This window comes from Ceratotherium simum, chromosome 26, assembly GCF_057802395.1.
Source record: "Ceratotherium simum simum isolate JZ-2026a chromosome 26, ASM5780239v1, whole genome shotgun sequence".
Taxonomy (NCBI): Eukaryota; Metazoa; Chordata; class Mammalia; order Perissodactyla; family Rhinocerotidae; genus Ceratotherium; species Ceratotherium simum.
In genome coordinates, this window is record NC_141925.1 from 3,968,363 (window position 1) to 3,984,586 (window position 16,224).

Below are 16,224 nucleotides of genomic sequence, written 5' to 3' on the forward strand. Positions count from 1 at the left end.
GCCCGGGTTCGGATCCTGGGCGAGCACCGACACACCGCTTCTCCGGCCATGCTGAGGCCGCATCCCACATACAGCAACTAGAAGGATGTGCAACTACGACATACAACTATCTACTGGGGCTTTGGGGGAAAAATAAATAAATAAAATCTTTAAAAAAAAAAAAAAAAAAGATCAGGGCAGGAGACAGGCGTTGTTTAGCAAGAAGCAGGAAGAGGGCGCTGGGCCTTAGGAGGCGAGGGCTGACACTGGGGGCAAGCGAGTTCCGCAGGTGCTGACCATGCATGGTCTTAAAGGTCACAGGGGAGTCTGCATTTCATCTTCAGGGCACTGGAAGTCAGGGAGGGGTTCTAAGCAAACAACTCACCTGACTGAATGAGCATTTTTATCAGGGTCACAAGGAGGCTGAGTGGAGCATGGGTGGGAGGAGCCGCTGCCAGGAGTGGGGGCGGGGGTGGGGGTGGGTCGTCAACTGTTGCTTCTGACCAAGCAAGAGACACCCGTGACCGCCTGCAGGCTCCCCAGGAGACAGTTTCTACCCTGGCCAACTGCACAAAGGATTTTAGGTGATTAGAGGTGGGATGGATGTGGGCCTGTGGGAGAGGGAGACCAGTTCCATGAGGGATGGGAAGGAAAGAAGAATCAATATGCTTCATGCTGTATCTCTGGAGGGTGATTCTTTATCGAGATCAGACCCAGCCAGCCCGACCTCAGACCCAGAACAGGGAGGACAGGGAAAGAGGAGGAGGGGCCGGCCCAGTGGCGTAGTGGTTAAGTTCGCACGCTCCACTTAGGTGGCCTGGGATTTGTGGGTTCGGATCCCAGGGGCAGACCTACGCACCACTCATCAAGCCATGCTGTGGCAGCATCCCACATACAAAACAGAGGAAGATAGGCACAGATGTTAGCTCAGGGCCAATCTTCCTCACCAAAAAAAAAAGAAAAGAAAGAGGAGGAGCTGGCTGACGGCAGGCCTTTCCCGTTAATGGAGTGTACAAGCACTTGACAAGCAACATGGAAACTAAATTCTGCAAGGAAACCTGTGGGGAAGCCACGTTGGAAGGTGAAGATTGCCCCAGTACCCCCATCCTAAAAGCCAGCCCTCAGTCTGGACAGCTTACTTGGTGCGTGAGGCCACGGGGCGTCCTGGCCATGCCTAGGATGCAATGTGTCTCCAACGTTGCCCAATGGCTTTGCCCTACCCTTCCCCTGTCCCCGTCCCCCAGTCCTGAGAGGGTGGCTGCTGCTGCTCTGGGGGGACATCTGTGGGACATCAGTGTCACAGCCAGCCTGAGATTTCTTATCAAGATCAAGACCCCAGTCCTTGTTCACCTTGCCTGACGTGGCATAGTCTTCAAGGGGAGATCCCAGGTGTTAGCCCAACAGTGTGGTCCCCCGGGGGGCTCCCAACCCACTCCCACCTGTACATCTCTCCATCAGCCTGCCATGGGGTCTCAAATCCTGCCACTATGTCCCTTGTCCCTCAGGTTTAGGCACTGGTCCATGTTAAAGTGCATCGAGGGATCCTAACAGGCAGGCTCCTAAGGGCCTAACTCAGAAGTGACCAGGTCCCTCTGGGCCCTCCATGCTGCAGCCCCTCACTGGGACCCTCCAAACTGGGAATACGTGGCTAATGAGCAGCCGCAAAGGCACCCCAGGGGCCAAGTACCCTGGACAGGACCTCAAACTCAGCAAACCCAGGGCAGGCTAGGGGCTCTCCCGCCCCGCCCTGTCCCTGCCTGTCCCACTACATACAAGATTTCCAGGAATAGTGCAGCTGCCCAAGGTGCTGGGAGCAATTGAGAATCCCCTACCCTGAGGCCCCTCCTCCGGCTCCTCTGCTGCTGCATCCTGGGCTTTATCCCCCTCGGGACCTGCATTCGATTCCTCGGGGCTCAGCTCGACCCCCTCGGCCCCAAGGCTTGGGGTTTCTGCTGCTTCCTGGGGTTCTCTGGCTTCCTCTGCTTCTTCACCCCCTGCTTCTTCTGAACTAGCCCCATCGCCGCTGTCCTCTTCTGATTCTTCTTGGGATGGAACCCCTCCTTCTTCCTCGCTTCCACTGCGGTCGCCACCCTCTTCTTCAGAGGAGGCTGCGTCCTCGTCTTCCTGGGACAATTCTGGCACCTGGCCCTCTGGGGGGCTGTCTTCCTGGGCGTCCCCCGCCTCAGAGCTCTGTGCGCCCCCGGTCTCCACAGCTGGGTTGGGGCCAGGCTCCCCCTGGTCCTCAGGCCCCTCCATGGCTTCTATGTCCACATCCGCAACTCCATCTGGCCCTTCTGGGCCCTGATCAGGCCCTGGGCTCCCCTCACCTTCTGTCTCCTCGACCTCCTCCACGGTAGGAGAGGCCCCTGCGTCTTCAGGCTCTGCAGCCCCCACTGCTATTTCCTGCTCGGGGTTGTCCCCTAGGACCTCCTCGGCTTCCTCAGGGACCATGCCACTCCCAGCCTGTCCTTCCATCTCCCTGCTGGCAGCTTCCTCTGTGGGGACCCCAAGCCCAGCCCCCTCTTCTGCTGGGCCCTCTCCCGCACTGAGGTCTGGCCTCCCCTCTTCTTCAGGGCCCCTGTCCCCTTCTGGAGGAAGGGCGCTCGCTCCTGGTGGGCCCACTTCTTCCTCCCCAGGCCCCACAGGGTCCCCAGGGGGAGCCGACTCTGAGGCTGAGGCATTGGAGAGGCTGGCTTCAGGATCAGAGCCCGGGCCGGGGGTGGTGGCAGCAGAGGCCCCAGCAGTGGTCTTCTCCGAGCTCCCAGCCTCCCTGCCATCTGGGGAGTGAAGGAGCAGGTTCTTCTCTTGAGAGGCCGCCTCTGCATAAAGCGCCCTTTCCTTCTCCTCTAGACTTGCGTCTCCAGCAGAGAAATGATTCTCCAACAAATTGCCAACATCTTCTGTGCCACCCGAAGCGGAAGCTTGCAGTTCTAAATGATTAGAACACGATTGGTCAGTTTCACAGGGTTGGCACTCGCTTTGCTTCTCAAAAGAGTCTAACTCAAGCTAGCTCCCGTCCTCGGGAGTGAGGTGCGGGCCTGGCGTGCAGTGGCACACCCGACCTCCCTGGTCTTCGTGACTGCCACGTGCGGCAAGCAGAGCGGGCGTTATTCTGCCTCCCTCCCAAGATGCAGAAGCTGCAGCTGGGGCAGTTATAGACCTGCCATCCATCACTGAGGGAGTAAGTGGCTGGCCCACCCCGAGAGCCCCACCCCGCCCCTGGCTCTCAAGTCTCCCCACTGGGTCCTGATGACTGTGTAGCCATGGACACTCAGGAGAGCCCTTCCAGTCCTTCCTCAACCTTGCAGCCTGGCTCACTAGGAGATCTTTCCAAGATAGGACAGATGCATGGACATTCCACCCCTTGTCAGTTCCTAGAGTCATTAAGCATGCTTTTTATACCGCTATCAGCAAAGGAGTGAAAACAGGTGTGTGCGGGCCAGATCATCTCAGGTTACACAGCAAAGTACTTAGGGGATTACTTGTGGCTCTCGACCTTATTAAGTCGCACATCCAACTCTGTCCCCTTAAGGGCAGGCATTTGCTGGCCTCGGTACCTTAGATTAGAGGGGACGTGGCCTGAGGAGGAGGAAGTATCCAAAACAGGCAGGGCCAGGGCTTCCTGGTGACCTTAGCCAACCCCTCCCAAGGGGATCCCCTTCTGAGGACCTGTCGCTTTACCAGGAGAGCTGAGGGCACTGGTAGAGCAAAGCAGGAGAGTGAGGTAGGGGCCTGGTCCATGCCAGAGACCTCTGTCAAGGGACGCATGTAATTTATCCGGAAAATGGGGTCAGCAGAGACGGTTGCCCCCTCCCACCCAGGCTGGGACCTATTTAAGGAGGAGGGGGAATGCTGTAGGCCCCCCGGGGATGAGGGGACCAGAGGGGCCCTGCCGTGGGGAAGCTGAGACAGCCCCCAGGGCTCCCATGACTCACGAGGACTCCCTCTGAGGAAGCAGCATCCCACCTCTCTGCGGGCTACAGACGCCCCTCCCTCAGGCCACAGCCTGGTACTCCCATCCCTGCCTCCCACAAAGAAAAGCCCCTGCCTCGGGGTACCCACCTATCTTGTTCCCAGAAGCTGGGGCAGCCTTTAGGGACCAAGAACAAATCTTTTCTCATTAGTCCCCACAGATGCAACTTGCTATCAAATTCAGAAAGATGGGAACTTTGGGTGCCTTTTATCTAAAGGAGCCCCGCATATTGATACAACAGTTCCCCAAGCACTTTCACATTCATGACCGCGTTCAAACCCCCTTTATTACCATCAGCCAGACTTCAGAGCTGAAGGTCTAGAGAGTCTTTGACTTGCCCAAGACACCAGGTGGCTGATGGGTGACTGGAACCCAGAAGTGCTCACCCCTTGTCAGGCCCTCCGTGCACGATGTGCAGGGGAGCATAGGGGCACCCCTTCCCACTGGTCCCTCCCCCTCCCTACATATGCCTTCTCTCCAGGCTCCTGGATTGCAGGAACCAGGGCTTAATCCTCCCTGTGTTCCCAGGGCTGGGACCTGCCTGACCCATGGAAAGTGCCGTGAAGAGGTCTGTGGTGAGATCTGGGTACAATACGAATTCCTGGTCCCTTAGTAGAGGAGCTGTAGTTACTCATTAAAATTTTCTTTTATTACCACCTGAATACCTGTACATCCTGATTCCTTTGCCTGCATCTCTATGCCCCTCACCCTCTGGAAAAAAATCTATGGCAGGAATTTGGTTTTACCCAAGGAGAATGACAGTCCTCTGAGCAGCAAGATATAGACAATATATCTCATATGAGATACAAAGCACTTTATATATAAAACATTACTTACTTGATCTTACTCCACCTACTTACTCTTACTTGCTTCTGTAAAACAAGTTTTATTCCTATCCCCATTTTACAGATGAGAGGACTGGAATCAGAGACACTCAACACACTGCCCAACATCACACAGCTAGCAACTGGCTGACCACTTAACTCCAGAGCTGCAAAGGAGATTGCCTGATCCTAGAACGGGGTTCTACATCTGTGCTACTCAGAGTGTGGTCTGGGCACCCGCAGCATCAGCATCACCTGGGAGCTGGATAGAGATGCAGACTCTCGGGCCCCAGCCCAGACCCACAGAATCAGAATCCACACTTCAACAAGATGCCCAGGTGATTCCTTTGCACATTACAGTTTGAGAAGGGCTGGTCTACACCACCTGATAAAACTGCCTCTAAACCAGTGATTCTTGGCATTGGCTGCATATTGGAATCCCCTGATTCTTGGTCCCACTCCTCTCCCCCTCCTCAGAGGTTCTGATTGAATTCGGGTGTATCCCCAGCATCAGGACTTCAACAAAAAAAATTCTTGGGTAATTCTAACATGCAGCCAAAGCTGCAAACTGCTGCTAAACCAAATAATCCTGACCCACAGATTTCTGATCCCGGCCCCTCCCCTCTTGTGTGCCCACTGGGCGCTCCCAAGTTGCATGAGTCACACAGGTCTTGGCATGTGACCTTGGAATAGCAGTGGGCGAGGCTTCTCCTCTGGGGAATCCAGCCCTTTCCATAGGACCCTGTTGCCCTCTACTGTTGATGATGTTGACAATGATGATGATGATGGTAGGGTAGTGATGGTGGTGGTAGTGGTGGTGGTGATGGTCATGGTCATGGTCATGATGGTGATGGTGGTGGTGATGATAGTGATAGTGATTTTGATGGTGATGATACTGGGCCAAACAGACTCTGGGTCTGACTGCCTGTGGCATTTCTGATATTATCAAAACACCCTCTGTCCCCAGTGGGGGTGAGAGTGCTACATAGTCCCAAGCGAGATGAGTTCCCCAGACTTTGGGGGTTAACTATGACCTTCACACTGTTGCATATTTCCACTCCTGGGCCCTGGACAGGAAGTCAGGTGTGTGCATGTGTGTATACACGTTTATATCCATACTCTTCCCTGGTTTTTATGACTTAGTGCCAAGCTGCCCCCGACCTTCTGCTAAGCAATTTGGAGTGAAAAAGGCCGAGGGTGATGACTTCATGCCCTATGAGCTTCCTTCACAGGCTAAAAGTAACTTCTCTGACAGAAAGTCTCTCAATGAAACAAGCTGTGCCATTGGGCCCCCAGCACTCAATCCCCAGGAAGCAGCTATGCCATTAGGCCCGATCTCTCCTCTGGAGAGCCTCTGATTAAACTCAGTTCAATTCTGTGAAATCAAACCCAGTGTCTTCCCTCCCTCCCTGACCTCCCCAGCGTCTTGCTGAAGCCCCCGAGTGGCCCCTGGAGGAGGAGCTGGGGGAGGGCGCAAAGGACCCAGGACAGACACCCTGGGTTGAGGGGTTGAGAACCCAGTAAGATGAGTCTTGGTCTGTCCTAGGACATGCAGTACAGTACTGTATGTGCTGCTGCCAAGGCAGCCGCCCCAGCCCCGGACAGGCCTGGGTGCTTACGTCAAAGTACACGAATAGCAAGCCCCCTACTCAGCCCCGGAGATCACGGGAAGGTCTATGCGCCTAACAGGCTAGTGCCCCAGCCCCGCTCACGCCCTGGATAGAGCATGGCATAAACCGGTTCTTCTTTCTCTCCTGACACCTTCTCTACAGTAAGCTTTTCTTTGGGGGTCAGCCTTTTAGCTGCTTCCCCCACCCACAGCCTCAGCAGGAGCCCCAGGCTCAATTCCTCTCTCCTCTCTCCACCACCAAAGACCTGATTTTTTTCCCCAGTTCCTAGCTCATTCCAAAGCACTTTTTGCATGGACTCAGAGGACTGTGGAGTTGCCAAGGACCTGAGTGAGTCCAACTACAGAGGAGGAAGCTCCGGCCAGGGAGCTTTGGAGACCTGCCCAAGGTCAGGGGTAGGGTTGGGACAGAGCCCACATTCATGGCCCTCAGTCTAGAGTGCTTTCCCCCGCACATAGTTCGCAAACCACGTCCCATGAAGTGCTAGGGTTCCATGAAAGTGACTCGGAGGTGAGGGAAGATGAAGGAGCTGAGGTTCAGCACCCCCTTTGTACTTCCTGCCCAGCAGCTCTCTTTGAGTCTATCTGTCCCACTGCCTGAGGGGGTTGACAAACACTGCTCCCGCCTCCCCCTCCCTCTCTCCTGAAAATTCCTCTAGCCTCCTCTTGATCATTTCCTCCAGCAGCCCAAGGAGCCCCCTCACAGCATCTTTTCACTTTGCTGATCGGCTTATTCCAGGCACTGAGCTAGATGCTGTCTCGCCTCCACACAGAACTTCATGCTTCCCAAAGTAGCTTCATCTTCTTCCTCTTGCATCCTCCTGGCAGCCCTCTGAGGCAGGGAGAGCGAGGAATACTAGCCTCTCTCGAAATGAGGAAGCAGACACAGGAAAGTCAAGCTGTTTGCTCAACAAGCCGTTCCAGGGATGGGCTAGAACTCAGGCCAGGAAACAAAGCAGTGCTCCTGGCCCACGTGGGGGTGGTGTCCATGACCTGCACAGTGTTTCAAGCACAGACGCCCAGGCTCCAGGTTGGGTCAGTGGGAACCTGCGTGTTTCACAGGTGGTCCTAATGAGCACCAGCAGTTGAGAACCACTGCTCTGAGCCGCCCTCAGCGCCAAGTGTCAGGGAGTCTGTCTAGAAGTTGAAACTGGAAATGGGAGAAGAGAGGTCAGAACCTGAGATCTTTTATTTGGTTGACCTGTTTTGAGCTCACCTCTAGGTGCTGAATTTATTCAATATCTTCGGGCCGGCCCCGTGGCTTAGCGGTTGAGTGCTCGCGCTCCGCTGCCGGCGGCCCGGGGTTCGGATCCCGGGCACGCACCAACGCACCGCTTCTCCGGCCATGCTGAGGCCGCGTCCCACATGCAGCAACTAGAAGGATGTGCAGCTATAACATACAACTATCTACTGGGGCTTTGGGGAAAAAATAAATAAATAAATACAATTATATTCAATATCTTCATGGAATAGAATGTAAACTCAGTCCACTTGTCCAAGTCTCCTTAGGATCTGCCAAAGTTATTCTTCCATGTGACTTCTCATCCATATGAACTGAAACTATGGAGTTCAAAGTCACACACAACGAAAATACCTTTGACCGTTACTCACACACAATTATGCAGATGAGTCATCAATAATAAAGTCCTGGGGGGACACTCACTTTCCAGTTCTACCCCTGGACACCTCTGTCCCTGGGAGTCAGGAACAGCAGTCTTGGCATCCAGGGAGTCCCACTTCTTTCCCAGGCTTCCTCTGCCCAAACTCTTGCTCATCTCATCAGCACGGCTGATGAGCTGGAGCGGCAGACTGACCCCTTCTGTGTTCTAGATCTTGTCTCTGAGCACTGCTGGACTGGCCAACGTGGGTCAGTGGCCTCTTCTGGCATCACATTTTTTCTTGACCTCATTTGCAGAGTAAATGTTCACCACTCAGGGACTCCTGTCCTTTCTTCTTGGGTGAGCCTTCAGAAAGCTTTGCAGATGCCGACGCTGAAAATGACCTTGGAAGGGAAGTGCCCGCACTCTCCCAGGACACTGAGACCCTCTCTCACCACCCTCTTGGCCTCTATGTCTTCCCCCCAGACAAGGGGACTACAGTGCAGTGAATGAGGCAGCCAATTTTGGAAGGTTCTTTGGCCTCCTCGCCAAGCTCCAAAGTCAAGGCTAATCCCACCAGGACAGCTTGTCCCTGGCTGGACTCTAGCCCCAAAATGATTCACCCAGGGGACAGGATACAATGACAAAGGCACCAATCAGAAAAACTTATGGGATTGGAGGTCACAAGGGACCTCCTCACAGACCAACTGGTTTGATTTCACTGATCAGGATCTTAAAATTCTGATAAGTGATTGTCCCAAGACCACAGGGCTAGTTAGGCTAGTCAGCAGTGGGCTGGTTTTAGAACCCAGCTCTCCACCAACTCTGAGTCTCATGAGCTTTCCCAGCACCATGCCACTGCCCCCCACAAATGAGAGGGGGTAAGTCAGCCTTAGAAGGACAGTGACTCCTCAGTCTACCCTCTTCTTCCTCCCTTTAAAAATGATTGTTTAAGATTTTAAGACAATGGTTTTTAACCCATAAAGTCCAGATAATTGGCAGAATAACTCCACCCCCCTCCCCACCCCTAATTCCTGGGAATTCTTGGTTTAGGGGGTACGGGAGAAATTGCCCACAATCCCACAACCATGTATACACATGCTTGTCACTGATGCCCAGAGGATTCATGAATATGGATGAGCACTCACTTTCAAAAGGCAAATACCTTTGGAAGAAGCAAAACATTAATCCCTAGCCCCTCGGTGTGACTCCATTATTATAGAGACACTCTGTGGAGCACCCAGTTTTCCCAGAGATTGGCCCTGCCTGAAGTGAACAGAAGTCCTTGTAGGAGTCTTGGGCAGTACTTCCTCCATTCAGAGGGGCAAGCTGGGCAGGAGACAGGAAGGAAGGAGGGAGAGGTGCAGGCTGGATTCTGAGACAGACTGAGGCAGGTGGCTGCCTTACCCCCGGCCCCTACCTACCCACCCACAGAAATAGAATCTTCCTGGGATCTGGAGGATGACCTCTGAGAGGGCTGATGGTTTAACTTTTGGGCACCAGCCAGGGAGAGACCCACTGGGAGCCAAAGGAGTGTGGCTCCCCAAGGTCCCAGTCAGATGGACGCCTTGGGTTCGAGTCAGAACCATCGCGGGCTTGGCAGGTGGGGGGAGTAATGACACCAGACCCACCTCATCCCCAGGCCAGGGAAGCAGGAGGAAGTCTGCTTGATTCCCAAGCGTGGGAAATGGGTGTGACACCTTCCCCAGCCTGGCCACGACCACATCTCAGGGCTTTCCTTTGCTACATGACCGAGAGCCAGACTGGACTCTCTGGATGCAGTTGGAAGTCAGGAGAGCTGGGCTCTGCTCATTAGCGTCTTCCTAACCAGCAACATGACTGTGGGCTGCTCCTCACTCCCCTTCACCCAGCTCCATTCACCCATAAAATGCAAATAATAATACCTGCTTTGCCAACCCCTTCGGAGTATTTTAAACATTGGATGTTGTTTAAAAGCAGTCAACAAATGTCAGGCATAATAATAATAATTTCCTAGAAGAGCAAAGATACCAGGCCAAATCCCAAGTTCACTGAGTGGGCCAAAGCAGAACCAGCTCGGGACAGGAGCCAAGCTGGCGCACCTTCACTCTACTCCCTCTGACCCTCTGTTTCTGGGGGCTCAGTCAGGGAGCCAAGAGAGCTCTTTCTGCCCACGGCTCCTTCCCCCTTCTCCCTGCTAGAAGCAGCTCGTTCAAGGGGCTGTGGGCGCCTTGGGGGTAGCCTTGCTCTCTCCATGAAGTTCCAGCTGGCCTGGGACAGGAATGGGCCCTAGCTGTCAGCACCCCCAGGGCCCAGATCTGGTCCTGCTGAGCCCCAAGTTAATTCCTACAGTCCCTGACTCCCACTTCCAGTCAGCCCTGACTCACCCAGAAACTTCCAGGGCCACTCCGAGGTCACGCATGGCTTCCCCTCCCCTCTACACCTCCCAGACTCCTTCCACCCCCATTGATGGGAGGTGACCCTGCACTTTGCTCCCAACGCAAACACAACTTAGGGGATGTCTACACAGACCCATATGTAAGCGCACGTCTGTCTGAGAATGAGTGAGAGGCCCTGTCTGGGAGCAGAGCCCCTGAGGGCCCTGCACAGCTCCCGGAAATGGCAACACAATCAGAGAGCCCATATTCGTGGTGTCAGCGTGGCCTTGTCGTCCTTATGATAAGTGAGCACAGGGAGCAACAGTAAACCCCTCAGACACACCTCAGGCCTTGAGAACGTGGCTTTGACTGCCACAGAGATGAGTGAGAGTGGCTGTGGCTCCCACCTGAGGGGCGCTTTGCTCGTCCTGCTCAGCTGAAATCAGAGCTAATTTTTTCATGGCTTTGGAAGGCCTGCCACATGGGCCTGCATGACCACAGGGGGCCCCTTTGCCTCCGCCACCGCCAGCAGCCCTGCTCCCATTGGTGGCACCAAGCCTCCCCCCGACATCTGCTCAGTGGTGAGGTGTCCTTAGCAGCTCTCACTCCCAACTGCCAAGAAGACCAGAGGAGCCACCTGTCCCAGGTCGGCTCAGAGAAGGTTACGCAGGAAGGTACAGCCAGGGGCAGAGGCTGGGGCAGCAATAACACACAAATACTGTGCCCTGCGCGCCCCAGCCCATAGATCCTTCCAGAAAAACTGCTGTCCAGACACTAAGATGCCAGATATTTCCACCTTCTCTCCCACAGTGCTTCACCAAATTTGTGACAGATGGGCTCCACTTCTGGTCCTTCTGTTCAGGGCCCCCAACCTTGTCTTGTTACTCGGCCTCATGGTTATTTTGCCTGTAGAGACGTGTAGAACTGGAAGGAAACTTAGAAGCTAACTATCCCAACTCCTTCACTTCAGAGATGAAGAGCCTGAGGCCCAGAGAAGGAAGAGAACCTGCCGGAGTCACCTAGCAAGCTGGGGGCAAAGCCGGACATGAACACAAGGTCTCCGACCCCTCGCCCTGGTCTTTCACTCAGAGTTCCTTGTGAAACATGTGACTTCCTTTCCTCTCTGCCATTTCTTAACTTTTATGGCCATGTCTTGCCTTCTCCCTGGGATCACCCATCCATTCCCCTAGGGCATACAAAACATGCCCTTCCGATGAGTGCCAGCCAAGGGCTCTGATGCCAGGCTGGGTCCCTGAGCACAGCTCTGTGCAGAGATTTTGGGAAGGACTGGGGTGAGGTTTAAGCTCCCGGAGGTCACCTGCACCCAGCCCAGCCCTGCATTCGCCCTTAGGCTGTGGTTCTCCAGTGTCACCAGGAGGAGAATGCAGGGAGGGGCTCCCTGTCCCCATCACCAGGAGACAAAGGACAGTTGGTTCCAAGAGATCAGCTCTTAGCTATCTGAGTTCAGGATGGCAGAAGCCACAAGACTGGACCAGAAGAGCCGTCCAGAGTCTAGGTCATGAGAGAAAGGGCAGAAGACCATGTCCCTGCCTGCTGCTCCATGAACCCACAAACTCCCAAAGCCTTCAAGCAAATCCATCCATTACTCTCCATTATCACTCCAGAGCTTGGAATGCCACAGGCAAAGATGTCTAGAACACCCAGGCTGCTCTATGGTGGAACATTCTAGAAATCTCATGTCTTCTCTGGGAACAAACTTGCTCCCGGTTTATATCCCCAAGTGGCATAGACCCTGAACCTCAGACACATTAGCCATGCTTTCCCAGGGCTCTGTCCCTCCTGCAGCCCAGGCCTCTAAGCCCTCCCTGGGGCTCCCTCTCTGTACATCCCCACCCCCAGGGAGGAATCATTATGGGCAATTAAACCCTAGAGCAGCTTCCTTCTCAGGTGGATTTAATGTCACCAAGGGGCTGGGTTCTCCGTCTTGTCTCTTCAAACACTGAAACCAGACGAGGCTCTTGCCACCCAGGAGCCGCCGGGCTGTTACATTCTGCCATCTACTCCTTAGTCCCCACAGGGCTGCCCTGGAGAGGGGAAGGTTAAAGCCAAGGGCAGGGTGGAGGGTGGGGCCAGAGCAAGTGTACATTCCGCACTCGCTGTCCCCAGGGTGACCCTCCCTGGTAAGTGCCGAGGGCCCTAGCAGCCTCCACCAGGCTGCATCTGAGGAGCTCCAGCAAGCTGCCTGCCCAGTGGGTCCCCACCTCCCAGCCAGACAAGGGCCCCAAAGCCCTACACTGAGGCCTGAGCTGGTCTTGTATTCGTTTCCTGTGCCTGCTGTAACAAAGCACCACACCTAGGGGCTTAAAGCAATAGAATGTGTTCTCTCACAGTTCCGGAGGCCAGAGGTCCAAAATCAAGGGGTGGGCAGGGCCATGCTCCCTCTGAAGCCTCTAGGGGGGGCTCCTTCCAGCCTCTTCCAGCTTCTGATGGCTCTGGGAATCCTTGGCTCGCGGCTGCACTGTCTCCAGTCTCGGCCTCCATTGCACATGGCCTCTCTGTCCGTTTCTATCCTGTGTGTCTTCTCCTTTTCTTCCAAGGACACTAGTCAGATTAACTACATCTGCAACCACCCTATTTCCAAATGAGGTCACATTCTGAGGTACTGGGGGTTAGGACTTCAACATATCTTTTTGGGAGAACCCGTAATCAGTCTCCCGATGGCCCATCCCACCGCCTGCCTGGAACGCCCTCCCACTTCTCTGCAGATCCTGCCTCACCCGTTCCCTCTTGCCAGCCCACAGCCTGCCACCTCCGTGATGCTGCTTTAACAAGCACCCAGGTAATTCCTACACACCTTAGTATCTGAGAACCACTGGCTCTGGGCCTTGACCATGGGAGTCAACCTATACCCATCTTCTCAGGGACCTACTGGTTGCAAAGGGTGGAACCTGCCTGTAGGAGGCTGTACCAGGCCTGCCCCCACACCCCGTCCCAGGCTATGGTCCATCTCCAAGGCCACAGGGGCTGATGCCCATCAGTTCTAGGGTCTGCGGTCTAGCTGGCCTTGCTACCCTGTCAGAGGATATTCCCAGGAGGAGAGCACAAAGAAGCAGGAGCGGCCAGTGGTGGGAGGCCCTCACAGAAGCCACCAATGGGATGGAATCCTGGTGGTCAGGCAGAGCTGCCCACTTCGAGGAGCAGCCCTGGGGACCCTGTGACTCTGGGGCAGGAGAGGAAGAGAGTCAGGAGCCCGAATTTGCTCCCCTAATCAGCAGTGGGACCTTGAGCAAGTATTTTAACTTTTCTGTGCCTGTTTCATCAGTACTAAAATGGAAAAGAAAAACACCCACCCTGCCCACCTCCAGGTTTTCTGTGCCTTCATTTCACTGCTATTGATGGAATACCTACTGCGTGCCAGATAGTGGGAGGCTCAAATGATATGTGATGGAATTCTGAAAGCTGTCTAGTACTAGAAAAGTATAAAGTATTTCTAAATTTTTTTAAATTTATTTTTTATTTTTTTTCCCCAAAGCCCCAGTAGATAGTTGTATGTCATAGCTGCACATCCTTCTAGTTGCTGTATGTGGGACGCGGCCTCAGCATGGCCGGACAAGCGGTGCATCGGTGCGCGCCCGGGATCCGAACCCGGGCTGCCAGCAGCGGAGCGCGCGCACTTAACCGCTAAGCCACGGGGCCGGCCCTAAGGTATTTCTAATAGTAAGATAAAATCTCCCTGAAACATATCTCCACATAAGAACGTGTACACCGATGTTCACAGCAGCATTATTCACAATAGCCAAAGGTGGAAACAACCCAAGTGTCCATCAACAGATGAATGAATAAACAAAATGTGGTCTATCCACACAACAGAATATTATTCAGCCATAAAAAGGAATGAAGTTCTGACACACGCTACAACATGGATGAACTTTAAAGATATTATGCCCAGTGAAAGAAGCCAGACACAAAAGACCACATATTATATGATTCCATTATTATATGAAAGTCCAGAATAGGGAAATCCATAGAGACAGAAAGCAGACTAGTGGTGGCCAAGGGATGGGAGCGGGGAATGGGGAGTGACTGCTGATGGGTACAGGGTTTCTTTTTGAGGTGATGAAAAATGTTCTAAAATTAACTGTGCTGATGGTTGCATATATCTGTGAATACAGTAATCCCCCCTTATCTGTGGGGGATATGTCCCAAGACCCCAGTGGATGCCTGAAACCACAGATAGTACCGAACCTTTACATCTACTATGTTTTCTCCTATATGTACATACCTATGATAAAGTTTAATTGATAAATTAGGCACAGTAAGAGACTAACAACAATAATAATAAAATAGAACATTAACAATATACTGTAATGAAAGTTACTGTAGATCTTAGCAACCTCAGCATATGATTATTTTTCTTTCCTTATTAAGTCGAGAACTTTCACCTTTTCACTTAAAGGAAGCACCTTGCGGCTCTCTTTGGCATATCCGAAATGCCAGCATCACTGCTCCTGCACTTTGGTGCCATTATTAAGTAAAATAACTGTTACTTGAACATAAGCACTGAGACACCAACAGTCGATCTGATAACCCTGATGGTTCCTAAGTGACTAACAGGTAGTGTGTACAGTGTGGATACGCTGGACAAACGGATGATTCACATCCCAGGTGGGACGGAGCGAGATGGTGCCAGATTTCGCCATGCTACTCAGAAACGTGCACGATTTAAAACGTATTAATTATTTATTTCTGGAATTTTCCATTTAATATTTTTGGACCACAGTTGCCCTCGGACAACTGAAACAGTGGAAAGCAAAACTGCGAATAAGGGGGGACTACTATACCCTAAAAGCTATTGAATTTTACACTTTATTTTTTTTGCTTGTGAGGAAGATCAGCCCTGTGCTAACATCTGCCAATCCTCCTCCTTTTATTTATTTATTTTTTTTGCTGAGGAAGACTGGCCTTGGGCTAACATCCGTGCCCATCTTCCTCCACTTTATATGGGACGCCGCCACAGCATGGCCCACCAAGCAGTGCGTCGGTGCGCGCCCGGGATCTGAACCCACAAACCCCAGGAGTGTGCGCACTTAACCGCTTGCGCCACCCGGCCGGCCCGAATTTTACACTTTAAATGGGCAAACTGTATACTAGATGAATTATATCTCAATAAAGCTGTTTAGGGAAAAAAAAGTGTCTTTGATTCTTTTCTTTCTCCAAAACCTTAGTTAAACCTATTGTCTACCTTCAAAATCGATCCTCAATCCAGCCCTTTCTTTCCCCACTCCCCTAGCTCCCCGGCCCAGGAGCGGTCATCTCTCACCTGAGTGCGAAACAGCCCCTCCCTGAGCCCCACGCCCTGTCTGTTCTCCAAGCGTGCTCCCCATCAGTACACACCCCAGCCGGCTCCCATCTCAGCAGAGGATAGGCCACGTCCCCTGGTGGCCTGGAGGCCACACCCTCCCAGCCCTGCCTCCCCACCCTCCTCGCCTCCGCACTGGCTGCGCCCTCCTGCCTCACTGAGCTTGCTACGCTTTCTGTGGGAACACTCTCCCCAAACAACAACCTGGCTCTCTCCTTTCCTGCCCTCCTTTCCTGGCTCCTTGTCACCTTCTCTGCGAGGCCTTCCCTGGCTACCCTGGTGATGCTGTCTCCCAACCAGCCTTCCCCTCTCTCTTCCCTAGTCTTCTCCATTGAACCTATAACCGTCTGATAAGCTGTATAACCTACTTATTTGGTTTCCTGTCTGTCAGACATCTTGCATCCCAGCACCTAGAACAGCCATTGGATGGATGGGTGGATGGATGGATGGGTGGATGGATGGATGGAGGCAAAAGGTAAGGCCTTCCCTCAACTCAGTGGCAGAGAGTTCCAGAAGAGAGAAGATTCAGGACCAGGATGCAGAACC

At 53.3% G+C, this 16,224-nt stretch overlaps 1 protein-coding gene across 1 annotated transcript in view; it reads right to left on the minus strand.

Moving 5' to 3' along the window:
- Window positions 1-16,224, minus strand: part of SRL (sarcalumenin) — a 35,496-nt gene that overhangs the window by 8,187 nt on the left and 11,085 nt on the right. Inside the window, exon 2 of the mRNA XM_014793489.2 lies at window positions 1,812-2,909. Coding sequence (XP_014648975.1) covers window positions 1,812-2,909 — 1,098 coding nt within the window. The remainder of the gene's footprint in view (window positions 1-1,811; window positions 2,910-16,224) is intronic.